This window comes from Narcine bancroftii, chromosome 1 (assembly GCF_036971445.1).
Source record: "Narcine bancroftii isolate sNarBan1 chromosome 1, sNarBan1.hap1, whole genome shotgun sequence".
In the NCBI taxonomy this organism is placed as follows: Eukaryota; Metazoa; Chordata; class Chondrichthyes; order Torpediniformes; family Narcinidae; genus Narcine; species Narcine bancroftii.
The window spans coordinates 374,460,914-374,479,319 of record NC_091469.1 but is presented as its reverse complement, the minus strand read 5'-3'; the positions used below and the strand labels follow the sequence as shown (position 1 = coordinate 374,479,319).

The window sequence follows — 18,406 nt, the reverse complement described above, 5'->3', positions numbered from 1 at the left end:
TATTGGAAATTTGGTTAGGAGAAAAAGGGAGGTGTACAAGGAGGACTACAAGGAGTGTAGAAGGAATCTTAAGAAAGAAATTAGAAAGGCCAAAAAAAGGCATGAAGAGGCTTTGGCTGACGGAGTAGAAATAAATCCAAAGGGTTTCTATAAGTACATTAAAAGTAAAAGATTAGTGAGAGATAAAATTGGACCCCTTGTAGATAGCGAGGGTAGGCTGAGTGAGAAGTCTGAGGAAATGGGGGAAATTTTGAATGATTTCTTTGCCTCGGTATTCACTAGGGAAAAAAATGTTGAACCAGTTGAAGTAAAGAAAAATAGTGGGGAGGTCATGAAGCATATAAGGATAACCGAGGAGGTAGTGATGGCTGTGTTAAAAAAGATAAAGGTGGATAAATCTCCCGGACCGGACAAAATATTCCCTAGGACACTCAGGGAGGCTAGTGGACAGTTAGTGGGGCCATTAACAGAGATATTTCGGATGTCACTGGCCACGGGGGTGGTACCAAAGGATTGGAGGGTGGCGCATGTAGTTCCTCTGTTTAAGAAAGGGTCCAAATGCAAACCTGGGAATTATAGGCCTGTAAGTCTGATGTCTGTGGTGGGCAAGTTGATGGAAAGTGTTCTGAGGGATGCTATTTACAAATTTTTGGAGGTACATGGATTGATGGGGAGTAATCAGCATGGTTTTGACAGGGGTAGATCATGCTTGACAAACCTGATTGAGTTCTTCGAGGGGGTTACAAAAAAGGTTGATGAAGGGAAATCTGTGGATGTTGTCTATTTGGACTTTAGTAAAGCTTTTGACAAAGTTCCCCACAGGAGGTTAGGAAAGAAGGTGGAAGCATTAGGTATAAATAAGGAGGTAGTGAAATGGATTCAGCAGTGGTTGGATGGAAGGTGTCAGAGAGTAGTGGTAGAAAATTGTTTGTCCAATTGGAGGCCGGTGACTAGTGGAGTTCCTCAGGGTTCGGTCCTGGGTCCACTATTATTTGTTCTATATATATTAACGATCTGGATGTAGGGGTAGAAAATTGGATAAGCAAGTTTGCGGATGACACAAAGATTGGTGGTGTTGTGGACAGTGAGGTAGATTACTGTAGATTAAAAGGTGATTTAAGAAGGCTGGAGGTGTGGGCTGAGAAATGGCTGATGGAATTTAATGCAGATAAATGTGAGGTGCTGCATTTTGGAAAGGCAAATTTAAATAGGTCATATACATTGAATGGTAGACAATTGAGGAGTGCAGAGCAACAAAGGGATTTGGGAGTTATGGTAAATAGTACCCTCAAGGCTGATACTCAGGTAGATGGTGTGGTGAAGAAGGCATTTGGAATGTTGGCCTTCATAAATCGGAGTATTGAATTCAAGAGTAGGGAGGTTATGATGAAATTGTACAAGGCATTGGTGAGGCCAAATTTGGAGTACTGTGTACAGTTTTGGTCACCAAATTATAGGAAAGATATAAACAAAATAGAGAGAGTACAGAGAAGGATCATGAGAATGTTGACAGGATTTCAGGGTCTGAGTTACAGGGAAAGGTTGTGCAGACTGGGGCTTTTTTCTCTGGAGCGTAGAAGATTGAGAGGGGACTTGATAGAGGTGTTTAAGATTTTAAAAGGGACAGACAGAGTAAATGTGGATAGGCTTTTTCAATTAAGAAAGGGGGAGATTCAAACTAGAGGACATGGTTTAAGATTGAAGGGGGAAAATTATAAGGGGAACATGAGGGGAAATTTCTTTACGCAGAGGGTGGTGGGGATGTGGAATGAGCTTCCGGCAGATGTGGTCGAGGCGGGATCATTGGTTACATTTAAGGAAAGACTGGATCGTTACATGGAAAAGAGGGGACTAGAGGGGTATGGACCAGGTACTGGTCAGTGGGACTAGGAGGGTGGGGATTTGCTACGGCATGGACTATTAGGGCCGAACTGGCCTGTTCTGTGCTGTAAATGGTTATATGGTTAAAACTATTATTAAACATTTATTTTAATAAGAAAAAGTTTAACATTACATATGTTGAAAGAAGAGAAAACATGCAGATGTTGTTGAAAATTTTCAATAAATATTTAGTTCGGCCCTCGACTTAGTCCAAGTTTTTAATTTTGGCCCTCTGTGAATTTGAGTTTGACACCCCTGCCTTAAACCATCTTCTTCTTCCCTCCTCAAGGAGGGAGATGCTCCTGGGGTCATGACTACCTTCAACAAGTGCCTAAGTCTCAGAGGAGACATTGACAACTATACATGGGTATGATGTATGGGACACCTGTACTGTGCACAGAATGACTCCACTGTGCGCAGGATGACTGGATTGTATATGGAAAGTCTGCTGCATAGTGTATACCTGATGTACTGTGTCTGGAACGCCTTTACTGTGTGGGTATATTGCACAAAGTATACCTTACTGTGCAGGATATACCTGGACTGTGTATGGGACGCCAGTACATTGTGGTAAAGGACACACGTGTATTGGATGCCGAGCTGGACTGTTCACAAAACAAACCCTCTCACTGCTCCGGGAAATCCCTGACAATAAAATTGTCACAGACTCACCTCCCTCCAGCACTTTATCCGGTAACCGAACAGAATCTGCTGGTAACAGCCCCCGACCAGCACAAGCTGCCGACCCACCGACTCCATGGATCCGATCATACACTCTGGAAAGACCCACTGCCACTTTGTCGAGGAAATGTGACGTCAGGTGCTGCCCTGACTGGGCTCCTAATGGAGCCGATTATTTTATTTGACGTTTCGGACCAACATTAATCCCGAAAAGTGTTTTATTTGTTTTTGCCGTAGTTGGCGGGACGATGCGAGCCGTTCGGTGGGGTGGGGGGAGGGGGTGGCGAGAGGAAAGTTGCATTCAGGCGGCTGGGTGGCCTTCCCGAGGCAGTGTAGGACCGGCAAGTCGGTTGGATGGGCAATGCAAGTCGGCGCCGGACTCTGTCGTTGGCTCCAGAAAGGAGGGCTGTTTCCAGGTCGCGTCAGCGGACCCATTGCGGGAGAGGATTCCTTCCCTGAACATCGGGGTCAATGCAATAGGGGAAACCCCGGGACGAATGGAAGGGAGGGTTCTTCTGTCCTCTGAATGGACTCTCCTTCCTCTCAAAATGTTGGTACAAATCATTGTGATTGTATCTGAAGTGGAGGCTGATTCAGAAGGTACAGATACATGGAATCCAGGGTGGATTCGTCATTGGCTTGAGTTCCACAACCAGTGGTGTAACACAGGGATTGGTGCTGGGACATCTGACATTTGTGATATGTTTACATGACTTGGATGGGTTTATAAATTTGTAAAAGACATCTGGATTGGGGAAATTATGGATAGTGTAAGGGGCTATCAAAGGATACAACAGCATATAGGGACAGGGAAACTGCAGACTGAGTTTAATCCAGACTCATCGGAGGTGTTGTACTTTAGGAGGTCAAATGTGAAGAGAATGTACATTTTTGATATGTAAAGGGGTTCAGGTCCATGTTCTAGGAAGTGGTCACAGAAGAGGGTAGGATTGTAAAAAAGGAATATTGTATGCCTGCCTTCGTTGGGCTTGGAATTGAGTATAAAAGTAAGGAAACTATAAAACTTTGGTTAGACTGCGTTTTGAATATGCCTGGTTGCCCGATTAGAGGAAGGATGTAGTGGCTATGGAAAAGATACTGAGGATGCTGTCTGGAAGAAAGGGTATGGGTTATAAAGAGAGATTGTACAAACTTGGGTTGTTTCCTCTGGAGTGCTGGAGGCTGAGAGTTGATTTGATAGAAGTTTATAAAATTATGAGATACAGGATAGACAGTTCAATTTTTTTCCCCAGGGTAAAAATGTCATAGAGGATAAGGTACCTGCTTGCTTTGCCTCTTTACTTATGTAATGGATCTGTGTCAATTTTGATCCTTAGTTTAATGTTAAAACTATATTTTATCTAGATATGGGTTAATAAATTAGTTTGGGAGGACATGGCTTATTTACATTCTACAGAGACATGGTTCTTCTGGCTTCAGCACAAAGACAACACATTAGCATTTTAAACACACCTGGTTCTTTGCATTGGAAGCCAGTTTGAGATGAAAATGGCTGCTGATTGAAGTTAGAGTCAGAAGATGAAAGGATTTATGATGGTTTTTGAGATACTGAAAACAATAGATGTTATTTCACAAGCACCTATATAACCGCACACCCATTTTAGCTCTAAGGAGAGCAGACTTCACAGAGACACAAGTGCTTTTAGCACATCAAAAGACCTTATGAACTTCAAAGACAGAAATTACATCATATACCATGTGAGATGAGAGATTTGGCAACAATATATTATTGAAATGTGAGAAAAAGAAGTCAGTTTAAGGAAACTCACCGTTCTGTTAAGATGCAGACCTGACCAGAACTATTTCCTAATGGAAAGGAAAAAGCTGCCTACGTGTTACTCCTAACAAAAGAACACAGAATAAGTAGATTTCAAAAGAGAAGTCTACTTCTGACTGTCTCTAAGATAAAGAGGACAGTCTCATTGTTTGGAAAATAGATACCAAAGTCTTCATTTAAAAGCAGAATTGATCCTGGGAAGACAGGACTTGTATTCTCCTTTTCACAGGAAATACATTATTGGCTCAGAAGATGGTCACTTCTGCTTAAGGACAACTCATCGAAAGAATTGTGAGTTTAAAGTGGCCTGAAGATATGATGTTTAAAAGCACTTTATAATAATTATTTCTGAACTGAAATAATACTTTCAAGCAAGATTAAAATACTGCTGAAGTTTTAAAATTGACTTTTCAGACTTTTAATCGCATACACGTTTATATTTGCACATAGTGGGGTTTAATTTAGAGATAAGTAAGAAATAGTATTAATAGTTTAATAAAAACTTTTATTTTGCATTTACCATTGTCTGGTGAATTTTCAAATGCTGTTCCTTTATTAGTGCTAACAAAGTCCCTTTAGTCCCAAGGATAATTGAAAGGGTTGTTAGCTTGTAACAGCTTCCTATGGCCTGCTCAGTTGCTATCGCAATATTGTGTATTTCCTACAGTCCTAGAGTCTGGAGTCTTTCAAATTTCATCACATCCCAGAGAACATGCATTTATTTTTTTTATTTTTTATTTTTTTATTTTTATTTTTTAAATTTTTTATTTTTCACACCATAAATCACATTAGCCATGATACACACTTTTTCTTTTTCACACATATACAGTGACTTTTTCTCCCCCCCCCCTCCCTCCTCCCAAGCCACCCCCCACAACCCCCCCTCCCATCCATTTTAGGTATACAATCTTTTATGAGGGAGAATACGTTTAAAAGAAATGTTCTGCCAAATTATTTTTTCCAGAGACTTGTACATCGAGTTCAACACAGATTTATGGATTGAAGAGCCTGTCCCCATGTGGTACTGCTTTCAAAGGACTGAAGTTAGAGTTCCCCTGTTAGGAAACTCATTTATGCACGTGCCTCTTTGTCTTTCGATATCCCAACGTACCTTCCTACGACAACTTTTTTAATAATGTAGTTACTGCCCCACTAGGGAAATACCACACACATATAATTTTTCACCCAGAAATGTAGACATTTTCCATTCACAACAGCAGGTGAGTCAAGAAATGATCAATGGGTCAGACAGCATCTGTGGAGAAAAGTAGCATTAATGTTTCTGTTCAATGATCCTTCATTTGAGAATAGATCATCAACCAGAAATGTTGATCTTTCTGCCCCCACAGATGCCTGATCATATGAATCTTTCCAGCATATTCTATGTTTATTTCTGATCTCCAGCCTTTATGCTGTTTCATCAGGGAACATTTCTCAGCTTTTCTCTGACTTCATCCTCTGACGTCTTTTATTTCCATCTCAAGGACAGCCTCCATCTTGCCAGAACAATAGAAACCCTGATGGCAGGACTCCCTTAGTAATCTCCTGAGTGTCGGTCTAGATTTCTCTGCTCAAGTCAATGGTGTCAATCTTCTTACTCAGATGAAAGGGTTATTGACTGGGTCTCCGTTAACTCTTTCAGTTGTAGCCTTTTGGGAGATCTATCCAGGAAGCTCAGAATCTGTGAAAGAACAAGAAACTCAACTGTTTTCTTGATAAACATTGTTAACCTCCCCCTCATGGTCCACTTTAACCAATGAGATCAAAGACATTAAAATATCCATGCATTGGAACTACGGTGCATGAATTTGATTTCTGCTGATACCCACATGGCAACTTTAAAGTTTGAAGTTCAAATTTATTGTCAGATTACATACCTGATATCACATACAACCCTGAGATTCCTTTTGCTGTGGGCCAAGTTTAGTAATTTCAGTACTGGTATCTGTAAACTGTACTCAGACTGTGTGATGTAAACAGACTGTGCAAATGCAGATGTAGGGATAAATATACAGAAAAATAATTAGCAAAATATGAGCCGTTAAATTAGTCTATTGTTAGAGACTGAGAGTAAAGTGGTAGCAACTCTTCCGGAATCTGGTCGTACAAGTAATCCTTCCTGATGGCAGCAGAGAGAACAATGCATGGCCTGGGTGGGGTAGATCCATGATAATTGATATTGAACATTCCATGTAAACCAATGGTTCTCAATCTTTTTCTTTCCACTCACATACCACTTTAAGTAGTCCCTATGCCATCAATGCTCTGTGATTAGTAAGGGATTGCTTAAGGAGGTATGTGAGAGGGAAGGGAAGGTTAAGAATCACTGCTTTAGACCCAATTGTTACTGAAATATTTTGTTTGAGAAAAATTGTCATTGGCCCCTTTGGAGTTATGAAACTGCACATAATGAGTCAATTAGGTACGATTAAAACAGTGGTTTTCAAATTTTTTCTTTCTACCCACACACCACCTTAAGCAATCCCTTACTAATCGCAGAGCACCTATAAGTTTAGGGATGAGCATAGGGAATGCTTAAAGTGGTATGTGAGTGGAAATAAAAAGGTTGGAAACCACTGATGTAGATATTCTCGAAGGGTGGGAGGGGAGGGGGAAGAGTTGCCTGTGACTGTAACTTTAGAAACATTTTTAAAGATTGATCATGTAAAGCTTGTGAAAACAAAATTGGTTCCATTACATTGTGAGTTAGAGAGCAGTGTGGTGGTACTGTTTGACATTAATGTTTAACACTTGAGGCATGCTTTCTTTTTCAATGACTTATTAATCCAGAATTGCACCTACTCTTAGTTAAAATAAGCATTCAAGGGCTCTATCCAAAGCAGAAGAGTTCTCTTTTCCACAAAACTTAGTGCTCTCAGTATGCACTTTACATTCTTGTGGACAATAGAAAGTGAATCTGTGCTTTTTCTTCAACGAGCAACAAAATAGATCTTGTAATCATTTATGCCATTGCTGTTTTGTGAATTTGTCCATGTTACAACTTTAAAATACTTTATTGGCTGTAAGATGCTTTGGGAAGTTCCTCACATGTAAAATATGTAACGTGAAGTTTTATTCACTTAAGTGTTCACTGACTTTGTACCCTTTCCATTATTATTCCTTCCTATTCAATTGGTATAGTTCTCATTGCTTTTGAAAATAAACAGTTTCACTGTCCAGTCCTTTCATCTCTAATCTGCCTATTCTCTCAAACATTCTGAAGAGGAATTGCTATTCACTTGAAGAACTATATTTTTGGTTCCTCTTTTGCAGTATTGAAATGGAGATGGTAGAGAATTTAAGGATTTAGCTGTAAATATCATCAACGATCTCTCCTGTCCCAGCTAAGTTGACACTATGGCCAAGAAAATGTACCTACACAGAAGCCAAAAGAAGTTTGTCCCATTGTCTCGTACTTATTTTTATTGATGCACCAAAGAAAGCATCTTGTCTGGATGCATCACAGCTTGGTCCAGGAACAGCTGTTCCCAAGACAGCAAGAATCTGCAGGGAGTTGTGAATGCAGCTCAGATGACCAGACAACCTTCTTCTGTAAATTCGGTCTACACTTCCCACAGCTTTTAAACATAATTAATCATTATTCTTCTTAATTACTTGGGGATTTGGTCCTTTTTTTATTGGTTGGATTAGGGGTCTATATAGTAAACCGGTAGCTAGAGTATTGACAAATGGTTTGATTTCGGAACCCTTTAAGTTAACTCGATCAACTCGTCAAGGTTGTCCTTTATCACCAGCTTTGTTTGCATTAGTGATTGAACCTTTAGCACAGCTGATAAGACAAAATACAGATACAAGGTATGAAAGTTTTAGACGAGGAGTATAAAATTAATTTATTTGCTGATGATGTATTGGTGTATTTAATAAATCCAGCTCAGTCACTTGAAGGAGTGTTTAATACAATATGGATGTATTTCTGGATATAAAGTTAATTGGGAAAAAAGTGAAATATTACCGGTAAGTGAAGGAGATTATTCAGTTTATAAGAATATTATTAATTTGAAATGGACTGATCGAATTAAATATTTGGGTATAATTTTGAATGTTAATTATCAATCTTTATATAAATTAAATTATGTTCCATTCATGAAAAAAATTAAAACTGATTTGATCAAATGGAAAGATTTACCTATTAATTTAATGGGTAGGATAAATACAATTAAAATGAATATCTTTCCGCGTATGCAATATTTGTTTCAATCTATTCCGTATTTAATTGATAATATTTTTTTTCGAGACTTGAATAAAATGGTTAGGGAGTTTTTATAGAGATGTAAATTTTCGAGAGTAGCTTTGAATAAATTAACTTGGAAATATGAGTTGGGGGGGGGGATTACATTTACCACATTTTCAAAATGATTATGAAGCAGCCCAACTTAAATTTATTTGTTCATTGATGGATTTGGTACGGCCTCCTAGTTGGGCTAAAATTGAGATGGCAAATATTTCTGAATTTGAAATACATCAATTTTTGTTCAGATGGAATATAAATTTGTTACAACAATATAATGTGCCTATACTAAAACATTTAATGAAGTTATGGATAAAGAAAAATAAAATGATAGGCTCTAGGGGTAAATTATCGGCTTTGACTCCGTTGTATAATACTCAACTTATTTCATTTTCAATACATAATCGAAGTTTATTGCATTGGAGATTTAAAGGTGTGAAAAATTTGGGAGATTGTTTTAAAGAGGATAAATTTTTATCTTTTAATCAGATGTGGGAAGGTTTTGGTATTGATAAGAACTCTTTGTTTCATTATTATCAATTTTGATCTTTGGTAAAATGTATGTTTGGTAGAGATATGATTTTACCTGAAATGACTAAATTTGAGACTTTTCTTATGAAGGTACCAGAGAAGGGTTATATTTCATCTGTGTATCAAATATTACAGGATGGTATGGATAAAAAGGGTTGGGATAGATCTAAAAGTAAATGGGAAGTGGATACTGGTTTTATTTTTTCCAAAGATGATTGGTTAGATATCTGTTATGATAGTGTAACTAGATTGATAAATGCAATGATTAACTATAATTTTTTACATCAATTATACTTAACACCTGAAAAATTAAAAAAGTATGGTTTTCATGAATCAGATTTGTGTTTTAGATGTGGTAATACAGTTGGAACTTTTTTCATACCGTTTGGTCATATATACATATACCATCTTTTTGGAAGAAAATTTAATCGTTTTTAGAATATCTGTATAAGATTAAAATAGTTTTAGATCCAACAGTATTTTTATTGGGTAGTTTTCAACCTCTGAAAGGCTTGAGATGAGATAAATTTCAGCTTGCTTTTGTATATTTAGCTTTATCTGTGGCGAAAAAATGTATTGCTAGTACGTGGAAAGATACAAATATGATTGATATCAATAGATGGCATAATGAGATGAAATATTGTTTAATAATGGAAAAAATTACGTATGTTTTGCGTGATCATTATAATTTTTTTATTAATAAGTGGTTGTTATATTCAGAATATTTATATTTCAATTTAAATTGATTAGATCTTAATGTGTATTGTCAGAAATAAAACTTCTCACACATGAGTCTCTTTAAAACTGATGACACGACAAGCTTTATTTACAAGTCTGCAGAGTTGGACTCAACTGGTTTCTCACCAGTTAAGCCCCGATACATACTGTGCATTGATTTTTATACCCTTATTGTTTGCCCTTCCCCTTCTTATTAATACTGTTTTAATTGGTTAGTATTACAAAAGCATTCTAAGTATAACTGCATTTTTAATTATCACGTTCGTTACGTACGCTGTGAACTCTACATACACTAAATTCTGTTTCTCACCCTTCTTATCAATCCTTTGTCTCCTGCATGTCTCTCACTATGACCATGAAAAGATAGGTTTAAAAAAACATATTCAGCAGATCCTTTTGTCCTTGACTGCTAGTAAACTCCCTGTCCGTTCTGGCTTCCCTGTTTATGATTAATCATCACATTTTAACTTAAGTCATTTTAACCTAAATTCTCTATATAACAATCCACCCCTTTCTCTCTTTAAAATGTGTTGAATATATATATAGATATGAATGGGGATTTTAACCTAGGGAAAAGAAACGTTTTATGATTCATTAATCTCACGCTGAAATAAAAGTCTTACAGGGTCTCCCATTCCCCCTGGTTGCATAGCTTGTTGGACCATGGAAATCACCAGGCTGCGTAGACAGGGAATAATACAGGGCAAAATAAGTAGGAGGAATAAAATACCTCCGATGACCCACAAGAAGGTACGCCACCAGGTTCCTCCAAACCATTTGTCCATCCAATTTAATTGTGGGAAAGGATGCCAGGTTTGAACCGGTACATGGGACAATGTACGAATATTATCAGCGATTTTTCGAATGGCTTTGCCATTATCATCAATCTGTAAGCAGCAGTTAGTCAAATTAAGCTTTCCACATACACCTCCTTCCGTGGCTAGGAGATAGTCTAGGGCCAGACGGTTCTGATATATAGCAGAGCGCATTTGACCTTGCTGGGATGCAAGTAATTGCAGGGCTAGAGCTGTTTGATTTGTAACAATTTCAAGGACTGCTTGTAAGCGAATTATGCGATTTAACATATATATAGGAGTACGATAACCCCAGGATCCATCTTGAGCCCATGTAGCGGGACCATAATATTGAATTATGCGTTCTGGAGGCCAATCATCTCCCCATTGTCCGAAATGTACCGTGGTAGAGCGGGGTTGACGGTGTAATGTATCAAAAACCTTCACGCCTAATTTATGACCATGATCGTGGGGTAGGAGGAAAAATTCTGGGCGGATTATTCCTAGGAAACAAGTTCCACTCCACTGTGATGGAAGACGAGTATAAGCTTTATTACCACATACCCAGAATAATCCATTTGGGGAAACTCCATACCCCCTTTCCCAAACTCTTTTAAGAACGGGATTTGATTGGTATGGTCCTGTGATGGTGGAAGTGGTACAATTCCAAAACTGAATACTGCTATTAGACAGGGGTAGGCAATTAGTTTTAAAAACAGTGGATAAGAACCAAGTCTGGGGTTTAGGAAACCAAGTGAAAATACCAGGCGAAATGCGAATCCATACAGCCTTGCAGGGACTTTCTCCTACTGGGTATTTGCCGGCTCGTGAGAGACAATAAAAACCAGAGGGGACGTTAGAGAGAGACCAAGTTTCTCTTGATCTCGTTCGGTTAGTTGTCCAAATTCGGGAAATAATGGTCAATGAATTGAGGGGCTCCCCCCACCAAGGCCATTGCTCTGACATCCGTGGACCTCCGCAGACCCAACAATTGGTTACATTAAAAGTTCCTGCAATTTTAGTTGCCAGATCTACAAAAAGGTTATCTCCCCCAACTGCATTACCGAAACTTACATGGTTATTTGGATGGACTCGAACTAAGTCCGGCTGTCTTAAAGGGACAGGCATTTTCGAGTGTGGAGTGTAACTTTTCATTGGAACAGTACGCTGGTGTATGCAAAACCAGAGTCCATCAGGGCATGGTGGGCTTGAGTCACCCTTCCAACCGTTAAGAGGGAAAGGAGTGGTATTAGGAATCTGTATATAATGACCCATATTATTTCCTTCTTTTTCCACACAAGGGGTATATGGATGTTGGGTTGTATTTTCTGCCCAGCATTTCTCAGGAACTGAGGTATGGGAAATGAAATTACCTTCCTTTCTTCCCCAAATGTGGTCCTGAAACAGGACCACTGTGTCTCTGCATTTCTTACATTTCACACTTAATAAAGACATAGGCAAACTAAGAAAAATCAAAGAACATAACAATAACATTGTGAATTAAGTTTTTTTTCGAAATCGTAAGGTAAGAGGTTTTTCTCCAGGAACACAAGTCCAATCTGAGTTCGTATCAGGGTCCTGAGGCGCCTCTACAGGTCCCTTAAATCTGGATGCGTGCGTCCACCCCTTCTCTCTTGTTCGTGCTGCAGCCTCTGTAGTTAAGAGAACTTGGTATGGACCTTCCCACTGGGGCTGGAGTTTTTCAGTCTTCCAGGTCTTGATGAGAATCCAGTCTCCTGGTTCCACTTTGTGTAAAGAAAAGTCTAAAGGCGGTGTTTGTGCCAATAGTCCTCTCTTTCGTAAATCTGTAAGAGAGCGTGACAGTGCCTGTAAATAGTTCCTAACAAATATATCCCCTTCCCCCAAGGTGGGACACCCCTCAACTGTACTCCAGAAGGGAAGCCCAAACATCATTTCATAAGGGGACAGCCCTACATCTTTTCGTGGGGCAGTACGAATTCTCAATAAAGCCAGGGGCAGACACTTTATCCAAGGCATTTTACTTTCCACCATTAACTTTGTCAATTGCATTTTTAGTGTTCCATTCATACATTCAACCCTCCCTGAGCTTTGTGGATGCCAAGGGGTATGTAATTTCCAAGAGACCTGTAATGCATTACAAATCAATTGCTGGATTTTTGAAGAAAAATGTGGACCCCTGTCTGAGTCTATAGAATCCATTATACCATATCTGGGGATTATCTGCTCTAGGAGGAGGCAAGCTACTGTAGAGGCTGTAGTATTTATTGTTGGGAAGGCTTCCACCCATCGGGTAAAGTGATCTATTATCACCAACAGATATTTCCATCTTTGGACTTGAGGTAACTCTGTGAAGTCGATCTGGATACGTTGAAAAGGGCGTATGGCTAATGGTTGACCTCCCATGGTCCCTGTCCTCATTACCTTCTTATTAATTTTTGTGCATAGGTAACAATTCTGCACCTCCTATTGGGCCAAGGTGTAGATTCCCTTACACACATATTCTCAAAGCACTGTGTCACATAAGGCTTGGGTGCCCCAGTGGCTCTGATGATGCAGGTGTTTTAAAATATTGCGAGTTATTTCTTTATTTAGAACCATTCTTCCATCTGGTGTCTTCCATGTTCCATCAGGCAACTGGCTTGCGCCCAGCTGATCCATGTCCTTTTCTTCCTTAGCAGTGAAAATGGGAGCTTTCTTTATGCCTTGCCTTATTGGGATTAAGGTCAGCAAACGGACTTCTTGTTGCATGGCTGCTCTTTTGGCTTCTTCATCAGCCAGTCTGTTTCCAATTGCTGTCGGGTTATCTCCCCTCTGATGGCTTGGTATGTAGACCACTGCTATTTCCTGGGGTAATGTCAAGGCTTCTAAAGTCAGAGTAATCATCTGTTCGTGTGCCAATTCCTTTCCTCTTGATGTAATTAGACCACGCTCCTTCCAGATCTTACCAAAGGTATGCACTACCCCGTATGCGTATTTGGAATCTGTGTAAATCGTTCCAATTTTCTTTGCCAGTATTCTGAGGGCTCTCTGCAAGGCATATAGTTCACAGGATTGTGCTGACCAGCTTCCGGGTAGTCTCGTGGATTCTACTACTTTCCAAGTATTTCCTTCTATTATAGCATACCCATTTCTTCTCATTCCGTCAACACATCTGGCGGAGCCGTCAATGTAGAATTCATATCCTTCTCCCAGCGGAGTATCGCAAAGGTCTTCTCGGGTCTTGGTCTGAAGATCTGTCAACTCGACACAGTCGTGCTCCACCTCTCTCTCTGTTTCACTGCCGTATAAAAACTGAGCTGGGTTGCAGCTATTAATCTTTGCAAACTGTAAATCTTCTCCAACCATTAAAATGGTTTCATACTTTAATATGCGAGAATCAGTCAGCCATCGATGGGCAGTTTGTGTTAATAAAACACTCACAGAATGGGAGGTGTACACAGTTATCTTTCCTCCAAAAGTAAGTTTACGTGCTTCCTCTACCAACAGAGCAGCAGCCGCTACTCCCTGGATACACGTCGGCCATCCGCGAGACACTGGGTCCATCATTTTGGAAAGGAAAGCCACTGGGTGTCGCTGACCGCCTTTTTCCTGTGTTAAAACTCCCACAGATGTTCCTTGGTTATGAGTGACAAATAGATGGAAGGGCTGTTTTAAAGAGGGCAGAGTGAGTACTGGGGCTCGTGTCAGGCGATGCTTCAAGTCCTCGAACCATCCCTCCTCCTCCTGGGTCCATTTCAATGGATATTCATTTTCATTTGTCAGTTTTTCATACATAAACTTCACCAAAGCTGAGTAGTCCTCTATCCATAACCTACAGTAACCTAAAAGTCCCAGGAATTGTCTTATTTCCTTCTTATTACGGGGTAACGGCATTCTAGTGATTCCCGCAATCCGTTCAGGGGTAATCCGTTTCTGTCCTTTACTTATCTGGTGTCCCAGATATATCACAGTTCTCTCAACAAACTGTAACTTGTTCCTGGACACCCGTAGACCCTTTTTCCCCAGATAATTCAAGAGTCTAATGGTATCTCCCCTCATTTCTTGTTCCTTGGGTCCTGATAATAGTAAATCGTCCACATACTGCATTAGTTGGGAATCATCAGATTGTGGATAGTCCACCAGGATTTGTTCTAGCATTTGTCCAAACAGGTTTGGAGATTCAGTGAACCCTTGGGGCAATACAGTCCACCGAAACTGTCTCCGTCTACCTGTCCATGGATTTTCCCATTCAAACGCAAACATATCTCTACTTTCCTCTTCTAATGGACACGTCCAGAAGGCATCCTTCAAGTCGATAACACTAAACCACTCATGGTCTGGGGGAATCCGACTCATAATAGTATAGGGATTAGGCACCACTGGGTGGCGGGTCTGAACAATAGCATTCAAACTTCTTAGATCCTGAACTAGGCGATAGGATCCATCTGACTTTTTCACTGGGAGTATAGGGGTGTTATAAGGTGACATGCATTCTTCTAATAGTCCGTCTCGTATTAAAGTCTCAATTACCGGCTGTAGCCCTTTTCTCCCTTCCAAAGAAATAGGATACTGACGTTTCCTTACCGGCTGATGACCTGGTATTAATGTGACATGTAAAGGTGGGATGTCCAGACCTCCTCGATTTCCCTCCTTATACCAGACTCTCTCGTCAATCTGCCGTTCATCCTCTTCCTTTAAAGCGCAGAGGTGGACTCGCACTTCTCCGTCCACAGGGAGAGCACCCAAACCTAGGAGAGCCTGTAAGTCCCTTCCTAGGAGGTTAAATCCAGCCGACGGTAATAACAAGAGGTCTTGTACCCCTTCTCTTTCTTCCAGTTTCACTGTTACTTGGGGAATTATTGATACCATTCTGGGAGCCCCTTCTATCCCAGAAATTGTCAAATTACTTTTTACAGGCTCAGTTCCGATTGGCACAGTTATTACACTACTTCGTTCCGCTCCTGTGTCCACCATAAACACCACCTCTTCTCCCTTGGGACCAATTTTTAGTTTTACCAGGGGTTCCCTCTTATACTTGGTCCCTAACATTTGGAACCCCTGACACCCCTAATCTTCTTCCATAAGTTCGAGGGCACGCAATTCCCTCTTGTATCGGGGGCATTCCCTCTTAAAGTGTCCTTCTTCATTAGGGTTAGGGTTAACCTTCGGGGTCTTCCCTCTCTTGGATATCTTGGATTGTTTAGAGGAAGGTTTTGTTTTCTTTCCCCTCTGGATTCAGCATTCATCTGTCGGATAGTCTGTACCATAACCTTTGTCGCCCTCTTTTGATCTTCTTCTTCTCTCTGCACATATACTTTTTGTGCCTTTTTTAACAGGTCACTTAGGGGTTTTTCGCTCCAGTCCTCCTCCTTTTCTAGTTCCTTTCTAATATCTTGCCATGATTTGGAAACAAATTCAATTCAAATAAGCTGTTCACCCATTGGTGTACTAGGGTCCACGCCAGCATACCGTTGGACATTCTTTCTCACCCTCTCCAAAAAATCAGTAGGGGACTCGTCTTTCCCCTGGTGGTTCCCAAATGCCTTGGTAAAATTGTGACCCTTTGGCACAGCCTCCCGTATCCCTTTAATTGTCCACTCTCTATATTGTCTCATACTTGCCAATCCCTCGGGTGTTCGTTTGTCCCACCTGGGTTCATTTAAGGGATATTTTTGTTCATGGGGTCTAGGGTCCCCAGGTTGTTCATATTCCCACATGAGGAGGGCAGCCCGTCGAATCATCTGCCTCTCCTGGGGTGAGAATAATGTTCCCATTATTGCCTGCATCTCTTCCCACGTATATGTGTTTGGTCCCAGGAATTGGTCAAGCTGTTCAGCCAGTCCTATAGGATCTTCTAATAACTTTTTCATTTCTTTCTTAAATCCCCGCACCTCTGTACTAGTTAGGGGAACATTCACATATCCCGTTCCCCCTCCCGGTCCTCCCATAAGAACTTCTCTCAGGGGATTTAGGCTTATTGAAAACTTTGATGGTCCTGGACCAGTCTGGGATCTTGTCCAGGGTCGGTTTACCGGTGGAAGTTTAGGGTCCGACTCCCTTAATTCATCCTTTTTTTCCCGGCCCCCTTCGGGGCAATCAGATTCATCACCTTTCCCCTCCGGTAATAAGCTTTCCTCGGGCGCAGTAGGCACCGGGGGAATATAAGGAGGGGGAAGGTTGTCCAGAGGTTCCCATTTCTTTTCTCCCGCTACCCTCAATTTAAAACATTCTGTTAAGGATCCTGGCCAGGGAACCCAACAAAATGCATATGCTGACTCTTCTTGATTCACCTTTGGTCTCGAATTTACATATATGTTTAATGCTTGTCTAACCCAATCCTCATCAGATCCAAATTTCGGCCACCAGACCGAGGAACCTTTAATAGGTTGTTTTGACCAAAGGAGACAATATTGGACCATCTTTTTCTTGTTTTTGTCCCGATATCTTTTACTATCCCAATTTTCAAACATTCTCCCCAAAGGGCTGTCAAGGGGTACTCCCAGGAATTGTCCTGAATTTTCAGACGAGCCCTTAGATTTTGATCCTCCCATTTTCCCACCTAGATCTGTTTATCGTTGCTGAGGACCCTCTCGTTCTGGACCCTACTCCCTTCTTCTCAGACGCCTCGTCGGAGGTACTGTCCCTCCTTCGGTTACCGCTGAGGTTTTCCTGGGGTTGACCCCTCTCTTCTCGGCACTTCGTCGGAGGTGCTGTCCCTCCTTTGGTTACCGCCGAGGTTTCCCTGGGGTCTATCCTAGAGTCCCGCGACAGGGTCCTCACGCTACGACAAAAGATCTATACCTAATCTATTACGTTAGGTTTTTATCCAAACAGGTGTATCCCGTTACACCTGTTACCCAATCCCCACACCACAATCGTAAGTCGTCACTTACCGGTGTCTTCCCGGGGATTGAACCGTCACCCTTCTCCTCTCCGTCTTGTCGTGTCACCTTGTCCGGATACCACTCGCTCAAGCCGCCCGAAGCGACGAGCAAGGGACTAGGAGCCGCTGAACTCAGCGGGGTGCACCGCCTCCGATGTCCCTCTTCTCGCCTCCCCTCACGGCTGGAGTGTAGATCCCGGACGAGCCCCCATTTGTCAGAAATAAAACTTCTCACACATGAGTCTCTTTAAAACTGATGACACGACAAGCTTTATTTACAAGTCTGCAGAGTTGGACTCAACTGGTTTCTCACCAGTTAAGCCCCGATACATACTGTGCATTGATTTTTATACCCTTATTGTTTGCCCTTCCCCTTCTTATTAATACTGTTTTAATTGGTTAGTATTACAAAAGCATTCTAAGTATAACTGCATTTTTAATTATCACGTTCGTTACGTACGCTGTGAACTCTACATACACTAAATTCTGTTTCTCACCCTTCTTATCAATCCTTTGTCTCCTGCATGTCTCTCACTATGACCATGAAAAGATAGGTTTAAAAAAACATATTCAGCAGATCCTTTTGTCCTTGACTGCTAGTAAACTCCCTGTCCGTTCTGGCTTCCCTGTTTATGATTAATCATCACATTTTAACTTAAGTCATTTTAACCTAAATTCTCTATATAACATGTATATTTAATTTTTCTTTAATATTTTTTCTTTTTTCTTTCTTTATGGCTCTCCTTAGAGTTGGCTGAAGGGGGGGTTCTTTTCTTTTCTCTTTTTTTTCTTTTATAAAAAAAATAACGTTCATGTTTATGGTTAATTGTTGTATATGTCATATATTGTTTTTTGAACGAATAAATAAAGTTTTTAAAAAAAATAATTAT

At 40.6% G+C, this 18,406-nt stretch overlaps 3 protein-coding genes across 7 annotated transcripts in view; 1 reads left to right on the top strand and 2 right to left on the bottom strand.

The window, feature by feature from the left end:
- pak1ip1 (PAK1 interacting protein 1) overlaps positions 1-2,663 on the bottom strand; it is a 35,712-nt gene extending 33,049 nt beyond the window's left edge. The window contains exon 1 of the mRNA XM_069913339.1: positions 2,554-2,663. Coding sequence (XP_069769440.1) covers positions 2,554-2,652 — 99 coding nt within the window. The 5' untranslated portion in view covers positions 2,653-2,663. The remainder of the gene's footprint in view (positions 1-2,553) is intronic.
- Positions 2,664-2,903: 240 nt separating this feature from the next.
- LOC138751264 (tRNA selenocysteine 1-associated protein 1-like) overlaps positions 2,904-18,406 on the top strand; it is a 53,853-nt gene continuing 38,350 nt past the window's right edge. For 3 of the 5 annotated variants that reach the window (XR_011349787.1, XR_011349786.1, XM_069913335.1), the window contains exon 1: positions 2,904-3,162. The gene's annotated coding sequence lies outside the window, so the exon portion shown is untranslated. Of the gene's footprint in view, positions 4,652-18,406 lie in introns of all 5 variants that reach the window. The other 2 variants (XM_069913338.1, XM_069913337.1) reach the window with 2 other exon arrangements.
- On the bottom strand, positions 9,940-18,218 carry LOC138751263 (endogenous retrovirus group 3 member 1 Env polyprotein-like). The gene is made up of 2 exons (XM_069913334.1): positions 17,527-18,218; positions 9,940-12,477 (listed from the first exon to the last, which is right to left on the bottom strand). Exon 2 carries the CDS (start codon positions 12,164-12,166, stop codon positions 10,463-10,465), a length of 1,704 nt encoding a protein of 567 aa, XP_069769435.1. The 5' UTR covers positions 12,167-12,477; positions 17,527-18,218; the 3' UTR covers positions 9,940-10,462.

Bases quoted from the DNA above. Each gene is read 5' to 3' on its own strand.
- LOC138751263 (XM_069913334.1), bottom strand. From the start codon at position 12,166: ATGTTATTGTTATGTTCTTTGATTTTTCTTAGTTTGCCTATGTCTTTA.